The sequence below is a fragment of the Raphanus sativus genome, chromosome 2, assembly GCF_000801105.2.
Source record: "Raphanus sativus cultivar WK10039 chromosome 2, ASM80110v3, whole genome shotgun sequence".
Classification (NCBI taxonomy): domain Eukaryota; kingdom Viridiplantae; phylum Streptophyta; class Magnoliopsida; order Brassicales; family Brassicaceae; genus Raphanus; species Raphanus sativus.
In genome coordinates, this window is record NC_079512.1 from 3102853 (window position 1) to 3125933 (window position 23081).

The 23081-nt window shown below is 33.8% G+C and overlaps 3 protein-coding genes, 1 long non-coding RNA gene and 1 pseudogene across 7 annotated transcripts; 1 reads left to right on the forward strand and 4 right to left on the reverse strand.

Moving 5' to 3' along the window:
* Window positions 1-300: 300 nt before the first annotated feature.
* On the reverse strand, window positions 301-7774 carry LOC108820924 (conserved oligomeric Golgi complex subunit 3). 3 transcript variants are annotated; one of them, XM_018593966.2, is made up of 25 exons: window positions 7461-7774; window positions 7206-7289; window positions 7012-7113; window positions 6616-6660; window positions 6456-6530; window positions 6276-6371; window positions 5994-6071; window positions 5747-5832; window positions 5541-5607; window positions 5329-5391; window positions 5057-5158; window positions 4789-4893; window positions 4607-4699; window positions 4265-4353; window positions 3335-3554; window positions 2983-3072; window positions 2793-2909; window positions 2666-2698; window positions 2395-2481; window positions 2249-2311; window positions 1989-2105; window positions 1333-1425; window positions 1054-1179; window positions 724-824; window positions 301-588 (listed from the first exon to the last, which is right to left on the reverse strand). In XM_018593966.2, exons 1-25 carry the CDS (start codon window positions 7548-7550, stop codon window positions 459-461), a joined length of 2352 nt encoding a protein of 783 aa, XP_018449468.1. In that variant the 5' UTR covers window positions 7551-7774; the 3' UTR covers window positions 301-458. The 3 variants fall into 3 exon arrangements, with proteins under 3 accessions (XP_018449468.1, XP_018449460.1, XP_018449476.1); XM_018593958.2 differs by having other exon boundaries at window positions 2793-2915; XM_018593974.2 differs by having other exon boundaries at window positions 2793-2915; window positions 7012-7126; window positions 7461-7515.
* A 1441-nt stretch (window positions 7775-9215) lies between these two features.
* On the reverse strand, window positions 9216-10803 carry LOC108840494 (transcription factor MYB54-like). Its single transcript, XM_018613319.2, has 3 exons — window positions 10429-10803; window positions 9924-10322; window positions 9216-9643 (listed from the first exon to the last, which is right to left on the reverse strand). Exons 1-3 carry the CDS (start codon window positions 10541-10543, stop codon window positions 9453-9455), a joined length of 705 nt encoding a protein of 234 aa, XP_018468821.1. The 5' UTR covers window positions 10544-10803; the 3' UTR covers window positions 9216-9452.
* A 1975-nt stretch (window positions 10804-12778) lies between these two features.
* LOC108825124 (uncharacterized) lies at window positions 12779-14489 on the reverse strand. 2 transcript variants are annotated; one of them, XM_018598466.2, is made up of 3 exons: window positions 13492-14489; window positions 13234-13400; window positions 12779-13134 (listed from the first exon to the last, which is right to left on the reverse strand). In XM_018598466.2, exons 1-3 carry the CDS (start codon window positions 14416-14418, stop codon window positions 13065-13067), a joined length of 1164 nt encoding a protein of 387 aa, XP_018453968.1. In that variant the 5' UTR covers window positions 14419-14489; the 3' UTR covers window positions 12779-13064. The 2 variants fall into 2 exon arrangements, with proteins under 2 accessions (XP_018453968.1, XP_018453965.1); XM_018598463.2 differs by having other exon boundaries at window positions 12779-13157; window positions 13492-14483.
* A 2090-nt stretch (window positions 14490-16579) lies between these two features.
* Window positions 16580-17234, forward strand: LOC108838155 (kunitz trypsin inhibitor 4-like; annotated as a pseudogene).
* A 1299-nt stretch (window positions 17235-18533) lies between these two features.
* LOC108839829 (uncharacterized) lies at window positions 18534-20101 on the reverse strand. Its single transcript, XR_008942959.1, has 3 exons — window positions 19690-20101; window positions 19474-19612; window positions 18534-19047 (listed from the first exon to the last, which is right to left on the reverse strand). It is a non-coding gene; the product is annotated as an uncharacterized LOC108839829 (long non-coding RNA).
* Window positions 20102-23081: the final 2980 nt, after the last annotated feature.

Sequence of the window (23081 nt, forward strand, 5' to 3'; positions counted from 1 at the left end):
TAATCTTATTGATTGTTAAAATTTTAGTTATTTTTATTTTGTTAAAATTTTAGAAAATTATTTAATTTTCTAAAATTTTAATTTAATTTTTTATTATGTTTTCATTTTTATGAATTTTATTAAAAGTTTCGATTTTATTCATTTTTTGAATTTATTTATTTTGTTTATTTTATTAATTAAATAATTATTTTTGAAAAATTACCTGCTGAACCGATCAACTTTTTGCTTTGGAGGTTTTTTATGATATAATTATCACTTTGAAGGTTTAAAGTGTTAGTGAAAAAACTTCAAAGTTTAAAGTGCTAGTAAGTGACACTTTGAAGGTTTTTTATGCGATTTTCCCTATATTTATTTATTGTCTCTTGTAAATAGCTAAACTTGGTAAGAAAAAGAAGTAGAAATCTTTATATAATACAGACAAGTGTCCAAATCAAAGACCGTTGATTGAGCCCAAGACTTTAAAGCAAGTTGTCGAGTTGAGTTTGCAGATCCTGAATGGATATCATATTGACACTAGCTTGTTCTTCAGCTGAGTACTCGGCTTTGAGCAAAGACTCCACTTGTGTATGAGCTTCCACAATATTTGTCCTGGATATACAAAACATATACATAGTATTCAAAAACTAGTAGTAGATTTGGGTTCAGAACAAGATCACATGTGAAAAAAGCCAAGATGGTAGATGGTCGTTAGAGTAGCAGAGGATTCGGAATGAGTAGACTTACTTGATCGGCTTGAAAAGTATGGTCCTTGTTGATGGATTCTGCAGATAGAGTTTCATTTTTGCTAAAATCGGAAGTAACTCTTGCTGTATTGCAGCATATACCTGGTTAAACGAAAAATGATACAACTCATCAATTTTCCCTGTGCTTACTGTTATTAATTCTAGTATCAGAGAACCACAAATGCATGTTTAAGGGATAGTTAGCATAAGATTTTAATATCATGGCTCAGTAAAGGAAGTTGCATCCTGGAGAGGTGGATAGGGAACAACAAGAAATAGCTGACATCTTTATTCCTGAAAATTCAAAAGAGTATCATTTCTTATCTCATACCTTCTGAACAAGTTCAGCCACCTTATCTGGAGTAGCGAAAGCTTGTTCCTTTAGCGGCTTAGCCATCACAGAGTCAGCTTTTTGATTCTGAGTTCCAGAAGAAAGGGAAACTTTTATGGCTGTCACCTGCAGACACACGAGCACACAATGTATAAACACATCAAAACTATTATGCAGTTCCACTAGGTGAGAAACCTTCTTAGATAATAAACGGACGTCTAGAATCTGAAGGAACTTTCAAAAAATTCCCCGAAAACAAAGGGAAAAAGAGAGACCAACCTTGGTTAAGAATGAAAGCATAGGATCCACAACTAGCTTAGTGACTGACATGATGAACTCCTCACAAGTTGTCTTAAGACATTTTTCTAGTTCCTGCGAATGTAAAAGTCCATGTATCATTCCCGTTCATATAAAGAGATGCAAGGATCAAGCATGGAAGAAGTTCCCATGTAATAAGCAAGATACAACCAATAAACTAACAAACAAATTAAGATCATCAGCAACAGCTTGAACTGAACACAGCTGCTTCAACAAGTTTGTATTAGATAGAGATTCACTTTCATATGTTGTCGATTTTTAATGTGCATGATGGAAATAAGACTACAGCTAGCAGCTAGGTATGGTGTTCCAGGATAGAACGACTAAATAGAATGGCTGGTTACATGAACATTACTTACTGAAAAGTCTCTCGGTCATTGTCCCAAACTGATTTTAAAGTACAACAAAGGTTTATTTTCAGAGTCATGTCTGGTAACAACTTACAATATCTTTTGGGCTTACTATGAAATCAAATTTTTAATCTTGCACCAATATTGGTAGATGAGTCGCTCATGATTTAAATTGTAAAGCCAAATCAACACATTTGAATAATAAACTCATGTGAGCATGAAGCAAAATCGAGAACTGATAGAGGGAAGGAGGAGAAAATCACAAACCTTCTTGGCATCTATTTGGCTCTCCATAACTCGAGGTGACAGGGTCCTTGCTAGAGAGGTTGACCTAGACCAATCAAACAGTGACGCTTGACCTCTAAGTATCCTCCTCAGATGTTCCTAACCACATTTTGTGAATAATATTAATTACTTGCGAAATTTAGCAGAGTTATCAGTAGAGAAAGATAAACACTCTCAAAGGCGATTAAGTAAGGTTTAGATCTATCATACAAAGTGGACCCGATTATCGGAAAAAAACTAACCAGCAAATGGGAGAAATCAAGCTCTTTGTGGGTGACTGAAAATTCTATATCAAACGGTGCAATCTGAAAACAAATATAAGCATCGTTTAGAATATAGCCACTGAATCTATCGCAAAAGAAGCAAAGTAAGATAGATCAGCCATAACCTGTTCTCTCAAAATAAGAAGATGCTTGATAAGGAACAGCTGGCCATCCATTGTAGTTGTTCGCTTAATGATAAGCTTGCTGGCTTTCTGTTGCATATTTGAAAAAATAATTATGGACTTCGTAACTCAAATTAACAAAGATAACGAACGAACGCTTCTTCACAAGAAAAAGGTACATCTTCTTTTAATTGATAATGTCATTGAAAATAAGGGCAGATGAAAAAGAATCAAAAGTCAAGGCGATGAAAGTTTTGTTTTCTAGCTTGCTTACTTGAACTGACAAAGAGCAAACTTCAACAGCTTCCTGTGGAACAGAAGTGAGATGGTCAGTTAGACAACTTTGCGTGTCTTCTTTAACAGAATGAGAAGCAATAAAGTTACTGATAGAGCAGTCTTGCCTGTGCTAATCCGGTGAAAACTGCAGGCTCCAAGCAACGATATAATTTAGATAGACAAGAGAGAGTCTTCTCCAGAGGTGGATACCAAGTCTTGAATACATCAGCGTTTTCATCATCCTGCGCCTTCGAATATAAGTATATAAAAGTAAGATTACCAAATTATAGGAATAATCTGAATAGTATAATTTACCTCGAGATTGGTATCAGATGGCGTATTAGCAGATCCTTCCAGCTTTCCAGGGTAATCCAGATCTTCATAAGAGGGAATATAATTTGCAATCTGCAGAAGTAAGAAGAGGACTGAAACAGAGAAATTCAAGGAACGCAAAGTCCTCAACGAACAAACAGGATTACACAGCTGCAACTGGTAAAATTTTCCAATTATCAGCAGTAGGTGTTTCGCCTCAGTGGTGACAACACATAAATTTTATTCACTATTTCTACATAGACGTAGATGAGAATGACGCTCGTGGACGTAAAGGGTAGGGAGAGAAACAGTAAAGAAATTGTAGAAAACAATGCTGGCAAGGTAAATACGGCACCTCATCTCGAATATATGTTCTGGCACGAAAAGTCAATCTCTCGTTAACATCGGCTAGAATTCTTTGTAGTGTAGGTCGCAGTCCAGCCAGGGTTTCAATCTGTCTAGCGGACTGCTCTCCCAAGACTTCGACTTTAAGGATATGAACAAGCTCACATAGAAGGTCAATATTTGCCTCGTGAATCAGTTTCGGGCGTAAAATGTCATATAAGTACGTAGACCTGTTGAGGAATCAAGCAATTATGATAAATTGGATGCACCGCATACGATACAAGAAACCAAAACTATCTGGATCACCTATGCTTAATCATGCTTCCTAAATCCTGGACTTTCAAGAAGTCATAATCAGATTCAAGGGAAGTTGACTACAGTGTAATGGTCCACTGACTACAACAACTAAAATATAGTTGGAAGCATGGTATAAGACATAACAAAGGAAATCAGTCTGGAAGATACTAGCCGTAAAGTTCATATTTGCTCCAAACTAAAAACATGATCACTTATGCTTACTCAGATCCTCTGAACCTAGACTTTTCAGAAGTCATAGATCAGATTCAAAGAAAGTTAACTGCAGTGTAGTGGATCCAGCAACTATAACAATTAGTCAATTTCCCATCTCTATAAGAAAATAAAGCAACTAGTATTAAGTTATTATCAAGGCAATGCCAGCAAGTTAGGTTCCCTATTCACAAATCACAATAAACATCAATGATGTATTATTTAATGGAAGCTAATGGTGTACAGAGAACGAGAATAGATTTATAAATTGTAACGTCTCAATTATTATGTATTCAAGTAGATAATCTAGATGCTTATCGCAATCTGTATTAGCTGTCTATATTTCAGTATAAAAGGCACCAAATATCATTTCAGGGTTAAGTTGAACAGACAGAGGTGGTGAATATAGACAGCACGACACATAAAAGCTTACAAAGGATCCACTAGAGGTGCCAGACTCGAAACTTCTTCTGATGATGCTGGAAAGAAATGAGTAAACAGTTGATACTCCATTTGACAAACCTGAAATTCATAACGGAGTTAAGTCATGTGGTGCAGTAATTTACTTTTTGCAAAACCAAGTCCATTAGCCATTGTCTCTCTCGAAGACCCTCTTCTGATTTTGAATTCACACAGAGTAACAGCTATATCAACATTCTAAACTTCTCTTATATGTTTTTATCCCCTATAATGTTAGCAACGTCCTTTTCTACTAAACTGGCATAGCTCCTAGTTTCCCATGTGAATAAAGAGAGGTACTCGTTCCTTCATATACCTGCATCAGATATGCACAACCAGATCTAGTCAAAGATGGCAGTGCCTCTTTCTTGGAGAAATCAGATACTCGTTGGTGAACTATGCCTTTGATCTGACAATTTGAAATGAAAAATAAACAGGCGATTATAGTTACCTGCAGATAGAAACTAAAGCAAAATGTAATCCAGCAAACAAACTCACAAGAGAAAGCCGCTGTTCACAGTATAGTCTGTGGCATTCTGCAAGGATTTGAACATATTCCTTTCTTGCTGACCTACTCTCGATTTCCTCCAGTACAGGTTTAAGCTGGACAAATAATTTTTTCGATGTTCAACATCATAAGAAATAAATGTCATCAGCCGTAATCTCAACACTAAACTCACAAAAATGAAATCGAATAATGCTACAAAAACTGTGACCCTAGCAATAGCATTTCTGCACTAACATGAAAAAGATCAAAAGGTATCACCTCACTTGCAGCAGCCTTGAAGCGAACATATATAACAGATGCCTCGACACTCTCTGAGACAGATGCTTTGTTTCCATCTGCCCCGCGAAAGGCTGCCTGAACCTGACAATAAAAATAAAATGTCTGTCTCACGAAAACTAGACATAACTAAAAAATTCATTCTACTTGCCTAGATTACAGGCATATAGACATTTCGTACAGAGTCAATAGAACTAAATACATGCTTTGTGTAAACTGTGATAGAATATATGTATATTACAAAGAATATCTACCTGGGAAGCGGCAGTTTTGAGCACTGCAAGGATGTAAGTTCTAATCATGCCCAAGGCGCGTGACTGTAAAACTTTAAATGTTAAGTCTCCTCTCATGATAGAGGATACAAAATAATTCTGGGAATAGTGTGTGCATGCTCAAGAAACCAAGCGTCTCACAATAAGAAAGAAATAGGGAGGAGAGACAGAGCGTGAAGGCTCTTTCCTAGTACCTGTAGCTGACGAAATTTGAGCAAATAAACACTCGACTCCGCATATTGGGGATTACTTTCGATGTACCTACAGAACCCAGGGTAAAAGAAGCATATTACAATCACTTCATGGGACCACGACGAACGTTACGTGCGACATTCCTTTAGAAAATCGCCACGTAGTGAATGTAAATCTAATAATATTTTATGCACAATCATTTACTCACGAGATGCACTCATCGAGCCGTTTCAGTAGTGGGAGAAAGTTAGAGTTTGATACATTCATATTTGGAGAGTAAAAATTGGAGGATATCTGCAAAAAAAAAGAAGAAAAAAATTAGAGCAATTGAAAACCATGTAGGTTCCACGTGTAGGGCAAGTTATAAGTAAGTAAAACAAGATTACAATCTCAAGCAGCTACACATTTATACACATATGCAAATTATGTCAGTAGGCCAGTGTTTAAAATCTTACATTCTCCAGTTCATCAAAATAGGTGAGCTTACTCCTTAGTGCTTCTGCAAACTCCATCAATTTCTGCTTCTCCATTAACTAGAAAATGTGGAAGAAAGAGCTCAAATAAGCAAACTATAACAATCACACAGCGGGCCAAAAAAGATTAATCAGCCAAGATGCATTAAGCATATTTTTTTTTAGTTTTCCATATATTTATAGCAGGTAGGAGGAGAATACATTCTAAAGATTTAAGAGATACAACAAAATCATTTTCCAGCATAAAAGAGAGTAAAACAATACCAGTCGGTCGCATGCATCATGAAGAGTTTTAGTCTTTGTTGTTACTGTTTGATGTTGCAGCTGCAGTTCGTTAAATAGGTCAAGCGTTTCATCAACCTGCGCAGGAGAATTCTTAAGGTCAAATACAGAACAGAAGCCTTAGTAATTTCTTGGAAAGGTAAGAGCTTGGTGGAAACCTGCCTGGTTGAGTATATTATCACACGTCTGGATACGCTCAATTAAAGTATTGACATAGTGCAAATACTTTTCCTCTGTCTATGTCAGAGACGAACAAATAAATCAATTAACCAAGTAAATGTTTCACAACTTTTAACCTCGGAACAACATGACTATCACTTACCTCAGACTTCATCGCTGATTCAAGATCAGTAAACCATTTGTAAAACTGTAATAAAAAACAACAAACATCAAAACGAAGCACACATATAGAGATCAAGAAAAGATATGCACACTCCCACAGTATCGCACTCTTTATCAAATAAACTAATTGCATGGTCTTTCCACACGCACGCTAAAATGAAGATGCATTAGCACATATATAGAGATGAAAATTAAATTGTTGAAAAAAAAAAAAAAGAGATGAAAATTAAATAGAGAGATGTCCACACCACAAATAGAAATGCAACTTCCCTACAGTACTACTACATAATTTTTATCAAATTTAGCTAAAAGCATTGTCTTTCTCCACATACTTCACAATTTTTTTGGAATATAAAGTTGCAGGGCAAGTGATTACCTGATTCGTATTAACCAAAACAGCTTCAATTGCTCCAGAATCTCCCAAGTTTGTCTCCTCTGCTGAGACAGACAAGCTGTTCTCGGGGCGGTACTCATGAACCTAAAACCAGGAACTAACACTCACACTCAAATCAAACGAATAAAAGAGAAAACATTCCAGAAATCTCCAAAAAAAGATAGCCTCAGACTCACAAGATTAGCAGGAAACGGCCGCTCAGCGACTGCGTGAGATAAAGAAACTATAGCTGCTTGTTGCTCCTCTGTCAAAGGAGCGCTCTGCAATGGAGATAGTAAACCACATTAACATATGAAAGAAGATAACAATGTCAAGCCACACTGAATCTCTCAAATCCTCAACAAACAGAGCATCATACAGATCTAGCTAATGTATCAACTAATCAATTGGATCGTTCCTGGATCTAATGGCGGGATCTCGAGCGCGATTACCTGTTCCCAAGTGGAAGCGAAATTGTAGCCTTTGGAGATGGCTCCGGATTTGGGAAGGCTTGGAGACGATGCCGCCTTAGTCGCCGCCATATAATCTCGGGTTTGATTCGTCGCTTGGAAGGTGAAGACGACGACGAGGACGATCCGTGCGTATCGTTCGTTGTGTACTCTATTAACTTAGAGAGTGTGTTTGTTCATCTGCTGAGATTATTGCGATCTAAACGTCGTTACAGTTACACGAACCGAAACGCAAGGAAAAAGCGCTTTTCCGCGTTTGGCGTTTGCAGTAAATGCGATTGAGGGAAGTTTGTTTTTTTTGGACAAAGCGATTGAGGGAAGTTTAAGTAACGACCGTTTAGACCATTACGCGGGAGGAGATCTGCGGACGATCTAGGGCTCAGAGATGGAAGGGATGTCATGTCACACACGTGTGCCAACTGACGCATAACTTGTTTATGTCAGCTATTAGTCCTCAAATTATTTTAAATTTCTATATTTGGCCTCAAAACTTTTAGTTCTTAAGCTTTCACTTAGGATCTAACAAGGGACAGAAAAATGAAAAAGAACAATGTATTTCTTACTATTTCTAATTTGTTTTACCATTTGTAAATAATAGTTTTTCATTTTATTTCTTTTCATTTTTTATTCTAAAAAAATGTAAAACAAATTTGTTCTTCACTAAAATTGATAAGAAAAAATCCTTTTTTTTTATTCTATAATTTTATTATTCTGCATTTTTTTTCTATTCATTCCTAATGTTTATATGATAACCATAAGTTAGTAACCGTCTAGTCAAATGTCAATGCCTTATGCTTTTTTTATCTCCAACTACATCCCATTGTTTTTACTTTTGTAATTTTGTTATTTTTGACTAGGTTTTACATGCTGCTTTGAAATAATCTTTGTTGGTGGCTGATAGCTACGCCCAACTTAATCATATCATACTCCAACATCCATTTCGTCTTTCCGTTATCATACCTCACCATTAAAAACCTTCCAATTATCTAAAACCTTTTATAGAATTTGTGTCATTGTGTGTGTATATAATACATCACATTGATTTCAGTTAAAAAAAACGTGCAAAACATTATATTGTTCTTTTTAACTACCTATATCATGTAACTGTGGCTTATGCTAGCACTATTCTCGATTTAATCGTGTTTATGTTCAAACTTGCACACTGCATTTTATTGACAAACAAACTATTAACCAAAACTTAACTCAGTCTTGTAGTTTTGATTAATTAGTTATTTAATGTTAGTAACTAATATACAATATTTACATGCAGCGAAACACGTTCGCAGCCGTTTTACAAAAAAAAAAAAAGAAACACGTTCGCAGCCTGCTATAGTGGAAGAATAATGAAATACGCGTTCTGTTTTCGCAAGTAAGATTTTCCAAAAAACATTTTGTTCCACAAAGATAAATTTTAAATTTTTAAGATACTTTTATTAACTGATGTCAGTCATATATGATATATATAATGTATTCACATAAGTTAATGGATATTGGATAATTTGCAAGGAACTATATGAATGTGTGTGTATATATGAGTTTTATTTGTGCCTGATCGTCTTGACCGTAAGCGATATGCTTGAATATCCCGCTGATGTAATTGCATATGCTTCTTGGTTACACGACATCTTTTGTTCTCTTTGGTAAACCATTTTTTAATTAGTACTATTCTAAACTAAGAACGCGGCCGTAAGTTTAATTATATGATTGTTTTTATTGGTAGAAGAATTATATGATTAGACATTTTACCCACCTCATACAACCCGATTAATAGGATAATATGTGTTGTGGATCCATTTACATTAAGCTCAGATTAGCTAGCTAGAGCTCACTATTTAGTAATTTCTATACGTTAAACATACGTGTAATCGATGTAAGGTATCGTACGTATACGGACTAAATAGTTAAAGCTAGAAATTTAGGACTTGCATACGTATACATGTATGTACAGATATACTGCAAACGAATTAATTAACCCTAGGAATTAGAGTTTCCAACAGACAAAAAGTCGAAGAAAGGAATACGACTTTCGTTTTTGTTGTCCGAGTCATCGGGGTTGCTTTGGTCTGAATCTTGATCAATAATCTCGCTCTTGTTTGAATCCATATCTACTTGTAGAAAATTGTAGAACTCCATAGGCTTTTTACCCTGATTTGCTGCGATCGCATCTGAAAACGAAGATCAAAATCATCAGTTATATATGTGGTTGCAACCATAATTATAATTAAACTAATACATAGATAGTTTACGTACGTAATAAAGAAAGAGAAAATATGATTTTATCACAAATAAATGAAAATTCATCACAAAATTTTGATTATGCAATGAAAAGATGGAAACAAAAATAAAACTCCGCTACACTCCATTGCAAATTTCTGAACATGAAAATTATCACCAATCCATGCAACACTAAAATGATAATATATCTCCATCATTTTTTGAGTTTACCTTTGGTATCTAAACCGATCTTTCCGGTGAAGAACTCCTTTAGGAACTGAAGATGATTGACATGAGAGAATTGGTAAGGATAGTTGACGGCTCCATGTATTCTCTTCCGATCACCAGAAGCCATAAAGATTTGTTCAGTCGCCATTAAAGATGAAGAGGAAGTCGTGGAAGGAAGAATACGAGGCTTTGAGGTTTGACGTGTGCGTCGAGCCATGATAACGTGCCAATGGTTCTTGACGGCGTTGTCCGTTCTTCCAGGGAAAAGCCTAGCTATGATGGACCACCTGTTCCCATGGATCCGGTGAGCCGCTAAAAGTCGTTCTTCTTCTTGCTCCGTGAAGGGGTTTCGATTTATTCTCGGATCCAGCTGATTGAACCATCTCAATCTACAACTCTTACCTGCATATATACATCAACATATTTAGAAATTATTATCCATTTTATTACATATATCAGACTCTAGCCTTTTTAATAGTTAGGACCAACCCTAGAAGATAATTATTACCAGATCGACCAGGGAGCTTGAGGGCTATGGCGTTCCAATTATGAGGACCATATTGTTCGACCAGATCCTTGAGCTTCTCGTCTTCTGCTGGTCTCCAATGGCCTCGACTACACATGATCCTTCTCTTTCTTTAGGCCGATCTGTTTAATTAACTACTTAACTCCTTTATCTCGAGTGTAGCGATCTAAACCAATACAAGAACAAATAAAAATATCACAAGAAAAGACAACACAAAGATGTTATATAAACAGCATACGCAATTAGTTTTTATGCGTTTGTGTGTTTTATATTCATATCTTTACGAATCTTGAAGCTTTAAACCCTAAGTTTTTTTTTTGGGAAAGGTTGGGGAAGATGGGTATGTGGGAACAAGAAGAAAGGTGAAGAACAACAGCACGTATATGATATATATATATATATATATATATAGTCTTATATAAAGTTTATGTATATATGTAAAGAGAAAAATAAAAATAAAAAAGAATCCGTTAGAGAGTTGGGAGGGTTTGGACGGACCTCTCGACCGGCGACTGATGCCAACGTCTTCCCTAACCAACACCACATCCATTTTAAGTAATCGATCTACCTTTTATTATGTTTATTTTCTTGTACATTTGATCATTAATTAGTTAATTAATAATATTTACGGAATATATGTATAAATTTAAACATTTAAACATATAAGGTTAGAGATTGCTTTAGTGCGGGCTGAATTTCGTTAACCTCTCAACGTCTATTCGTGTGGTATTAATTTAAGGGTTTTCTCTAAATTCTAACCTACACCCGCTACTTCGAGCCACCAACATTCATCTACGTTTCTGTAGTCTCGGACATCTTTACGTATTTACATATAATAAAAATTGATATCCTAAATAAAGACAAAAACAACTATACTGATATCCTAACTAATAATTTTTGTGAGTTACTGTTATTCCATTTCTTAAAACTAATATTTGCAACTATTAGACCATAAATATTGTTTGATTATTAAATTTCGATAACTATGACAAAATTAGTTAGAATAGTCTTTCGTTGTAAAAAAAACAATAACAAAATTAGTTTGCGATAGTTTCTAAACTGCTAATTCTTATTTTGTTTATGTCGAACATACTTTTCCATATGCATAGTATATGTGTTTTATACGTCTGAGATCTATGTTTTAAATTTAATTATGTGTATATTTATGGAAGTTCTAGAAACCTAATTACGTACATTAGATGATCATGAGAACTTTGTTATTCCATAATATGTGGAAAAAAATAATATGTGGATTCCAACCAATTCTACGTATTGCCTTTAGTTAGTTAATGGGTGATGCTGCTAATTTAAATGCTTAGAATACTTTGCAATATTAATTATATGTGAGAAACTATTGAAATTAGATCGCAAAAAACATGAAGAGAAGAAAAGAGTTGGTAACATTGTTGTGGACTTCTGGTTAAATGGCAGGTCACATATATTATTTGATGGATAGGTTCTGATAACCTCTCAGACCTAATCAACGTTTTTCTCTTAGCTTAATTCGAACTATATATGCCAACGTTGACACCATACAACTAACTCTGTTTAGCTAAGTTATACTTATTCAACTTTTTAACATCGCAGCCTTCAAATGTTAAAAAAAAACACCGCAGCCTTAACAACTAAACACTTGACTAGACTAGATCATCCAATAAACCATTTTTTCTCTTATATTAATAAAAATAAAGTAGATAACTAATATATTATTTAGTATTTACATATTTCTCTTTTAATTATAGTTGGAGTAAATGTTTGTTTTAGCAATGCGAGTGTTTTATTCCAGGGATGATGGCGTAATTTTACTACCAACAAAGGTAAATACTAAAAAATGGTTTAAAAAAAAAACAAAGGTAAATACTATATTCTTAAAATGAATTTGATAATTAAATTGATAATAAAACAATAAACACTAAAAAATTGTTTTTATATTTTTAAACAAAGCTGAAATAATTGCTGGTAAAGTTAAGTAGGAAAACTTTGGCAAAAAGAAAAAGAAAGTTAAGTAGGAAAATAAATAAAACAGAGTTAGTTGGGAATGGAGCCATAACCAATTTCATTTGTTCTATAGGTAGTTAGGAGAGAAGCCATTCGAACCTATCATAACGAAACAAAACGTGTTGGATTCAAGAAAGACTCATACATCTAAACCGGATCCTGATTGCACATAACCAGCAGTATACCATATCGATTTTCACTTTTTAAACTGTGCTTCACCAAATGCTGACAGAGACTCAAACCAACCGTTAACCAGAGCTGATGAAGGCTTGTTTTGATTAGCAGAACGTTGAACCCAACAACTGCTCTAGCATCGCATTCAAGAATAACTATGAACTATAAAGCAATGATAAGGTCTCTTTGCTTCCGAGAAATGATTCTTGGTCCAAAACTGGACGACATCTACACCAAATAAGTACAATGCTACACTCTGTTGTTTTCTTTCTTCTAATACAAGGATTGGTCTCTAGAACGAACTACAGAATAAGGAGAAACTGAACTTCGGCTAATCACCAGTGAGAGCCCGGGGGCTATGTTCTATGGTGGAGAGAGACATGGCAAACTGAGCCACGGCTCTGACAAACCCCATGTTTGCAGTCAACGTAGGAGCTCCCCATCTATCACCTGTCCCAAACACAATCTTGTTCTTCATTGCTAACTTCCTCGTTGTTGGGAGTCCCATCACACGCTCTGTAGGATTGTCATTCACCACTCTATTACAAATCACAATCCAACATCATAATGAGTAAAAAGTATGATACAGAAGATAATTGTTGAGATTCGAATTACATTAGTCTCTTCAACAACTGCTCAGCTCTTTGCTTCTCACTGTGTCCAGCATACATAGACACCAGCTCATTAAACTCTGAAACAACACTCTCACATACAATCCCTCGCTTCCCTGACAACACATCTCTCATTCTATCAAGAACCGAGTTCTCAACTTCAGATCTTGCCTGCTTATATCAATTCCACAAAAAAAAAAGTTAAATGTTTTGATATATACTATTTAGATAAGACTCCAACGGTAAGTAAGTAAGTAAGTACCTGAGCAATCACGAAGACAGTATTCCCTTTGAACCTTTCCTCCAACACGCTCTCATCCATCTCCAATAACCTCTCTGCACATCCGTTAGCGATCCCAGACACGAGAGCCACAAGAGCTGTCGTGTCGAAGTTCACAAGAAAGTCTTCACCTTTCAATCTCATGGAAGACAGCACAGATGAGAAAGCATCATCTTTCTCACTAACAACCTCTGCAACCTCTGCTTCAGCTACAACAACATGCTCATCAAACGCAAGAGAGTCGTGACAACCATCTATGATCTCGATCTCGACAGATAATGCTTCTTTATAAGATCTTGTCCGAACGACATTAACCCATTCTCCCTCCTCGCAAAAATCAAAACCCGAATCAGAGCCAAAGTCGAAATCTTTAGCTCCGAATTGCTCTTTTAACTTCTCGTATACCGGTAAAGGCAGACCATTTGCGAAGAAGAGAATCAACGAAGCAGGTTTAAGAGCCGTCGTGGAGCGAGCGGCGGCGAGAACCGTTTCGATTCTCGATTTCAAACCCTTGTTTTCGCTCCAGTAGATGTAATTAGGGTTTCTATCGGAGACGACGATCCAAACGGGAGCCTTTCCGAGAGTACACACGAGATCGACGTGGACGCTATTGGCGATAGGAAGCGGCTTGCAGACGCGCGAGACGGCGGTGATCGAAGGACGGCGTAGGATCCACAGGACTGACTCGATGTGGCCGATGTTGACACTGAGAGGAGGAGGAGGAGGATGTGGAGGAGAAGCGAGGGATGATGAGAGGAAGGAGAGCTCGGAGGAGGCGAGCTTGAGGAGTGTGGTGAGGCAAGAAGGGATGATGGGAGTTGATGATGAAGAAGGGAGGTGGTTGATAGTGTTAATGACGGATTCGCATCTCTTCTTCGCCGTCTCTATCTCTCCTCCGATCTCCTCCATGGGCTTCCTTCCTTCCGGGAAGTGCACAAAAGAGGCTGAACCGGGTTGAGTCGATACCGTTAGTAACCTTGTTGGAATAGTTAGTAAACCGGTTTACTGTATGTGTCGGAGTGTCTTGGCTACGGCTGGGCATAATATCCATACCCGAAATTAGGGCTGGGCAAAAAATCCGAACCCGAAAAACCGAGCCGAACCCGATCCGGAAAAGTAGCACCGAACCCGAACCAAAATTGATTAAATATCCGAACGGATTCAAAATTTCGGTATTTAAAGAACTGAAACCGAACCCGATCCAAACCGAAATATTTTGGTACCCGAATGTATCCGAAATAAATTTATATACTTAAATATATACATTATTTTTATATATAATGTATATTAAAAATATTAAAATATATAAGATACCTTTAGGTTTTCCAAAATACTCGGAAAATATATGCAAATAGTCAAAAGTAAATGTTTAAAATAGCTAAAGTATACTAAAAACACCAAAATAGTTAAATATGTATTGATTCTTTATCCAAATATTCAAAGAAAACTAATTTATATGTTAAATTAAGGTATTTTGACATATATGTTATGAAAATTTATATGTAATATATTATCTTTCTTATAGATTTTGAAAATTTAAAGTATATAATGAATTTTGAAAATTTAAAATATTTTAAATGAGTTATCCGAACCCGCAAAGATCCGAACCGAACCCGAACCAAAATTTAGAAATATCTGAATGGGGCTGAAATCTTTGACCCCGAAAATCCGAAACCCGAATGGACTGAACCGAAACCCGAATGGGTACCCGAACGCCCAGCCCTACCCGAAATATTTACCCGAACTGACCCGATTAAAAGGGTATCCGACCCGATCGGATTCTACCAAAATATTCGAATGAGATCATTTTTCAATGATCCAAATAACCAAAATCAAACTCGACCCGTACCGAGAATCGAATGAGTATCCGAACATATTCAAATATATAACTATATATATAAAACATTATTTAAAATTCTATTAATTAATAGTATTAATACCTAAAATTAAAATTATAAATCAAACATAGTTATTTTAGATATTTATAGATAAAAGTAGATATTTTGGATAAAAATATTCAAACAAAATTATATATATGGTTATTTTCAGATAAAGTAAGCAATTCGAACTATATAAATTGAGTATTTTTGGGTTTTTAAGTTATTTTAGATAAATTTGAGTAGTTTGGATATAAAATATCCTAGTAGAATCGAATAGTTTGGTTACTTCGGATATACCCGAACCCATCCGGATCCGGGAGGATCCGACTCGAACCCGACCCAGTTTTTTGTAATATCCGAATGTGACCATTTTTCACGATACCCGAATGGATAGTATATATATCCAAATTGGTATCCGAATGCCCAGACCTAGTCTTGGCCAATGTTTTTAAATACTACTCTAGACACTGAACCGGACTATTTGATACTATTAAAACAAAATGCATGCATTTTTCTAGTTGCCTTCTATTTTAAAAGTATTTACCAAATGCTGCCATTATCTTATTTTAAATATATACTTTTAATTAAATTCAGTTTCTTCCACAAAAAAATTAAATTGAATTAGTTCCGAAGTTTATATGAAACCGTTTTAGGGTATGTTAATCTACCAATTTAATATAATTTTATCATATTTAATTTATAAAACACATCTATTAATATAATATAGAATATATTATAAAGTTTATAAAATAGCATATGATCTTTATTTTCTTTTGTTTTATGATAAAATTTTAATTATTATTAATTTATAATGAGATTACATTACTAATTATAAAATTATAATGCATTATTTTATAAAATATATTAAAAAATTTGGTAGTATTTTGTTAGATTTTCTCATGAGATTTTGTATTAACTAAAAATAAACTCAAATTTATAACTAAAAATGATTTATTATTAATATTTTTATTAATTATTAAGATTTAGTGTAAATAATTGAATATGTCACATTAAGTAATTAATTAAATAGTACTACTATGATTTTTCACCAGTGGACAAAATATAAGACTAAATTAATATATTAGATCATTCAAACCCAAACCTAATGTATACAAAGCTGTGCGTGCATGTATACACAACAGTGTATAAATACCGAACATATGAACTTACATATTTCTTCATCAAGTAACATTCAAACATAATCAACTACAGAAACTCAAAAGGATGACTCCTATGTTTTGCTTCCTTCTTGCCTTAACCTCTGTTTTGGCTGTGACCGCAAGCCCCGGCCAACCAGTTCTCGACATTAATGGTGATATGATATTCAACAGCAGTTACTACATCATTCCCCTCAACTTTGGCACTGCAGGTGGCGGTCTCACCCTCTCCCCACGTGGTGACGACCGATGTCCCCTCTTTGTCGGGCAGAGAACTTCAGAGGTCAACAGGGGCATTTCCGTAAAATTCTAAAACTGGAGGTCTAAAGTTCCGTTCGTTCCGCAATCAGTGAACTTCAACATTGAGATGGACGTCAAAACCATGATATGTGCTAAGTCAACCTATTGGTGGGTCACTGCGGCCGAAAGGCACTTTAGAATGTTGTTCGTAACGGTTGGTCCTAAGCCAGAACTTGGAGAAAATTCGTCGAAGAGTTTCTTCCAGATCAAGAAAACCGGAGTTTTGGTGAACGGTTACACGATTGCATTTTGCTCTAACGATAACGGTTGCAAAGATGTCGGGATATTTATGGACGAACATGGCATTAGGCGTTTGGTTTTAGGCTCTATTCCATTCCCAATTATGTTCATGAAAGTTACTGAGGAAGATACTTTGTCTATTATCTGAGTGAAATTAAGGACAACAAAATTTAGTGTATATATAAGAGTTACAGTTTATGACTAATAATAAAACTCTGTATGTATTCATTGTTTACTTTGTTCATCAATCATTTGTAAGTTGTTCAAAAAAAAAAATCAATCATTTGTAAGTCTTAATCATGAAAACTCTGAGGCTAATAAAATAAAGAGAGCTCGTGAAAGGTGCTTGCAAATTAAATATACTCTTTGATTCTTCTTCCTCGCCAACAGATATACAAGGAATAATGCAAATAAAATGGCATCCCTTGACTACGATTGGAATTCAGTGATGAGCCTTTAGTTTAAGAAGTTTGTTATGCCACTGGTTATCGTCTCATTTGTCTCAAAATATTCTTTATTCATAGTTTTACACCATAACATTGATAATAGCACCATCGTATTCGATGTGCAATCCTAGCATAAACTTCAAGAACAATAATATGAGGATAGTGTTAGTTTAAAAAAAATATGAGGATAGTACACAAACTTTGATGAAGTGTGGAAAGGATTTTTCGAAAAGGGTATATGATCGATCACCTTTGATCTTTGCAAAGCCCAAATTCATCAAAATTGTGGAAAACTTTAAGAACCATTATCGTAATGCTTTCTTTTTGATAAGTAATCATTATCGTAATGCTTGTTTCAAACCGTAGATTTACTTCTTTATACGCAAGCTAGAAAACATTTGGTGGAAAGTGTGTCCCCTTTTCTTACTGTGTATCATGGAGATAAATTCATATATAAATAACATCTGAGAGATCACCATTGAGAAAGGCGTTTGAGATGTCTAGTAGGTGAAAAAAATCACTTCTTCTTGGTAGCCAGTAATTCTTTGAATTGATTACTTAATAGGTCACTTTTTGAGTTTACTTTACATCTAGGATCACTTCCCACTTGTAGCATACATTTACAGAGATCGAGAGAACTTTTTGACTATTTTGCCCTTAACAATAATAAGACGAACAAGCGGTTTTGGTTGGTATTTGTTTAAGCATTTATTTTGACTGTTTGACTGTTTCGTAAGTGTTATTTTGTTCTATTAGATTTTAAGCATTTATTTTATTAGGTGTCTAAATAGCTGAGCTTTTATAAAGACTACAAGATAGTTTAAAAATGTTAATCCTACTGCTCACAAGTCCACATTTCGTGGATGTGGATGCTATCAAATCCATAATACATGTTCTATAGTTGTGGATGCTTTCATGTCCATGTAAGGATGTTATGGTTACTCAGATTTGTGGATAGGGAACGATGCTAGTGTCCACAAATACATTTGTGAGCAAACAAGAAAGAACAAAAACCTAACGTCAATATAGTACATGAACTGTCTAGTCTCTTAACAATGAAAAAAATTCTCTTTGAAAACTTCAAATAAACATATTCATGCGCCAAACAATTAGACTCTCAATGCTCTAAGGTCCACACCCTTGTCAGTGATTATGGAAGGGTGGAGCATAGTAAGTAGAGAAGAGAATGGAGAAAGTTTGTGAACAGAGTAGATGTGGACATGGACACAAGGATGTTTGTGGTTGGCTATTCGTGAACAAGTATCTTCGTTAACTTGCCGATCTCCATCTTTGAAGTAGGTGTGGACATAGACACATGGATGTTTGTGGACCACGATTTCACATATCTCCATCTTTAAATGTACTGCTCTGCATCCAAGGTCTACAACGAAGAGGAGGAATCACAAACAAGACATTCTGTGAGTGACCATTGGTTCCTGGTCATGACTCGTTAAACCTTGGTGAAAACAAGCTTCCTCAAAGATGGTGATGCCTCAGTCATTCTTAAAAACAAACCTAAAATATAGCCATAAAGAAACACAATTTGCTCGTATCAGAGCCAATAACAATCCAATTCCTAAACAACAACGAAAATCCATAAAATACGACAAATTGTATTACTGCAGTAAAGATGAACACTTTAATCATTTTTCAATCCCAACAAATCTATAAATACGAAAAATTGGATTCGTAAAACAGTAACATCGATACAAAAAACTTTCAAGGCAAAGAATCAATAAATCTTTGTGGGTATCTTTTCTAGAAAATACATTATTTTGCCTCAATCAAAGGAAAATTCATTTCCTAAAAGACTTGATACAATGAAGCTTTAAGAGAAAATCATCTAGACAAAAAAGATACAAATCATATAGTAAAGAGCAATGATGTTTTTTGAATACACATGGAAAAATCAGATTTTTGAATCAGATAAAAAACACTTACCCCAATGTTGAAGAATATTGAATCGACAAGACTCAGATCCATCCGAGAGAGGGAGAGCAACATGTCTTAAAACTGAGAAGATCAGAGAGCGTTTGGTAATATAAACCAAGCATCTTGTTTGACGTTCACATGATACAACCTGCAACACGTTACATAACTTATGAAGACTACAAAGAGCCACAATACATTTACAATCTGTTGGTGCTAGGGGCTTACTGAATTGAAGTAGCTCCGACAGCAGCAGAAGAACGACAGAGACACCTGACGACCCACCGAAGCTTCGCCATGGAAGCCGTCTTTGTCTTCTGAGACAGAGGAGAGATGTTCTCGACGGAAGCCTCAATGCCGCCATGTTCCTAAGTAGAAGAGAAGCTCGACGAGGTCAGTGAGACAAAAGGGGAAGCAGCTACAGGGCATACAGATCCAAACGGAGCGGCAAGATAACGACGCACGACTTCTGGAGGAGGCTTGCTTCACAGATCTAAGGTGAGAGAGAGTGGGGAAGTGAATTATGTTTCTATTGCTTTAGGCGAGATTAGGGTTGATGAGGTGAGAGAGAGAGAGAGAGAGAGAGAGAGAGAGAGAGGAGATGGGAGAGTGAAACCGATATCGTAATTGCAGTTGGAATGGTAAAGTGAAACCGATATCGTAATTGCAGTGTTTGGCTTAAGAAGGACAAAATAGACAATACACAGCGAAAAAGTATGCCTCAAGTCAGAAGTGACTCTCCATGTAATTGATAAGTCGAAAAGTGACTCTGTGTGTAAATTTTTCTTCTTTGCGACTCGAGATCAACATAGTCAACTCTTTGATCTGCTACGTATATCCCCTTGCCACTAAATGAGTTTTATATTGCTCAAAGGTCCCATCTGCATGCATTTTTATTTCAAAAACCCATTTGCATTCAACTATTCACTATCCTTCAGATAGAAAGCAAGCATATCAAGTATCAATACTTTCTAAAAATCGTACTCCTCATCCACAGCTCTAAACATTATAATACTAATATTTGTAGGACAATGTATACCATTCTCGTTTAAATTTTTAAAATATTTTTAAAAACTGATCAAGAAACATGTTGTGATTTGATTTTCAAAAAAACAAGAAAAACATGTGTTGTGATGATTTCTAAAAGATTTCTCAAAAGCTCTAAAAACAAGCAATGATATCTCTCTCAGTTCAAAAAAAAAAATCTCTCTCACACCCCTAGTTTTTATTACTTTTATTATTTATATACCTTATATATTCATTGAGAAACTAGTGATGGACATGTTCTAAGTAGGAGTACTCTTATCCTCTTGGTATTTTGATTGCTAGAGAGAGAACTGAAAGCCCTAAAGCAAAACCTAGTTTCTGACCGTGTTAAATTAATCTCGGCGGCTATGCCGTCTACTTGCCTCTGCCGGCGTGTTCTTCATCTGGTGGAAAATCCATGTGTCCTATTAAGGCTTCAAATAGGAAGTGGATCTAGCGTTACGGATCTAGTGGATCAAACGGAATAAGAGTGGATTAAGCGGATCTAACGGTATAAGAGTGAATCAAGCGGTCCAATACATATGTATAAATGGTGAAAGTAGATAAAAAGTGGTTCAAAGTACTGTCTAAATTTAAAATAATTTATATTATTTATTTAATTTTATAATTCAAAGTATTTATTTATTAAATAACTTATATTATTTTATTCAAAATATAATACAAAATTATTTTAAACACACACATATATATATATAATTTATATCTAACTTCGGATGACTTAAAAATAATTATGCTTTTGATAAAGTAATATAATAATTTAAGCTTTAATATTGGAGAATTTTCAAAAATATGAATATTGTAAACACTAAAAGTGGTACTATGAAAATGGTATTTTAGGCAATTTCCTTTTAATATTAAATAACACATTAATTTTAAAATTTTAGAAATATGAAAATAGCAAATTGTTAAGAAACTAAAGTATGATGTCCAATAATAAGATATGTATATATATACACATATATTGTCAAGTTTGTAGGTTAAATAATTAAATTTCATTCAGATATTTATATAAAAAAATTGGATATTTGCGGGTTACAATTTAGGTATGGGTACCATCCAAATTATTTTAGAATTAAATAAGAAGACAGAAATTCAGAATAAAATTCGAATATGAATAATTTTATAGATTATATAAGTTCTTATTCTGTTTAAGACAAAAACTTTGTAGACATTTATATGATCATTTGTACATCTTTAAAAATAAAAGAATATATTAAAAAAGCGAAGAACTGCCAAAAACACTCAAATTATGTTATATATATGTGTATTTAAAATGATAATTAATATTCAACAACATATAAAACTTCTAAACAATATAGATAAACTAATATGATGAACTTAATATAAAACATAAAACTATGTAACATATTAGCTTATATAAAAACTTCATATACAACTAGAGTTTTATAGTATTTTAGATATAAATAAAACAAAAAAAAAAGGCAAACCACACAGAACACTCCAAATGAGGAGTATTTATAGTGTTCATAGCGGATCTTCATATCTGTCTATTATATTAAAATAGAAAATAACTTCTTTTCATATATGATTTTTAAGTTGGACAATCCTTAAAAAAAATTATTAAATATATTTTAATAAAACTAATAATATATAGAATTTTTGAACTATTTTAATCATAATATCTTTTGATATATTTTAATTTAAAAGTTAATATATATATATATATATATATATATATTAAAAATATCGAAAATTCATATATATTAAAAATATCGAAAATTCAGTTTAAAAAGATCTTATCAAGATCTTAATTTTCAAAACTTATATGTAAATGTTTTCACTAATTTCGTAATTAGTTTTGAAATATTATTATACATTAATATATTCAGTTATTGTTTATAAAATGAAAAACAAATATTATATCCTCATTTTATCTATTATATAATCATAATCAATCATATTAAAAGAAAATTATTACGTTGATCTAAATATTTTAACAATATCTTAACTTTCAAAAAATTTATGTAAATATTTTCACTAGTTTCATGATTAACAAATAACTATTATTATGCATTAATATATATTCATTTTATTTATAAAATTAAAAGTATAAATTATATCATACTTTTATTTATTTTATAATCATAATCAATCATATTAAAAATTATTATATAAAATATGATAAAATCATATTAAATTGATAAAATTATAAATTTAATTTTAATAAATATAAAGTATTATGTTAAAAATATAATATGATGACATAACAGCTTAAAATTAGGAGACTATATAACACATATATTAAAATTAACATATTTTAAACCTATGCATATGCAATAATATATTATGTAAAATACATAAAAATATTGCTAAAGAAAATCTAGTTTGAAGGACATGTAAAAATTTAACATAAACTAAATACAAATAATTTTCAAATATATTTTTTCAAGCACATATTAATATGTTTAATAACTAAATGCAAATACAATAAGATAAATACATAAAAAGAAACAACAATTACATGTAACGATTTTAAATAGTTGATTATTTATAATATGAAAATTATAAATTATTATATTTGAAATAGTTATATAAACATTTTAATATATGAT

Coding starts and splice junctions, on each gene's coding strand:
- LOC108840494 (XM_018613319.2), bottom strand. CDS start 10,543: ATGTGTAGTCGAGGCCATTGGAGACCAGCAGAAGACGAGAAGCTCAAG. Junction 10,323..10,428: donor CAAGCTCCCTGGTCGATCTG/GTAATAATTATC, acceptor GTATATATGCAG/GTAAGAGTTGTAGATTGAGA. Junction 9,644..9,923: donor GATCGGTTTAGATACCAAAG/GTAAACTCAAAA, acceptor CTTCGTTTTCAG/ATGCGATCGCAGCAAATCAG.
- LOC108825124 (XM_018598463.2), bottom strand. CDS start 14,418: ATGGAGGAGATCGGAGGAGAGATAGAGACGGCGAAGAAGAGATGCGAA. Junction 13,401..13,491: donor CTGTCTTCGTGATTGCTCAG/GTACTTACTTAC, acceptor TGATATAAGCAG/GCAAGATCTGAAGTTGAGAA. Junction 13,158..13,233: donor CAGTTGTTGAAGAGACTAAT/GTAATTCGAATC, acceptor GATTTGTAATAG/AGTGGTGAATGACAATCCTA.
- LOC108820924 (XM_018593958.2), bottom strand. CDS start 7,550: ATGGCGGCGACTAAGGCGGCATCGTCTCCAAGCCTTCCCAAATCCGGA. Junction 3,555..4,264: donor GCACCTCTAGTGGATCCTTT/GTAAGCTTTTAT, acceptor ATTCCTCAACAG/GTCTACGTACTTATATGACA. Junction 1,180..1,332: donor TGCTTTCATTCTTAACCAAG/GTTGGTCTCTCT, acceptor GTGTGTCTGCAG/GTGACAGCCATAAAAGTTTC.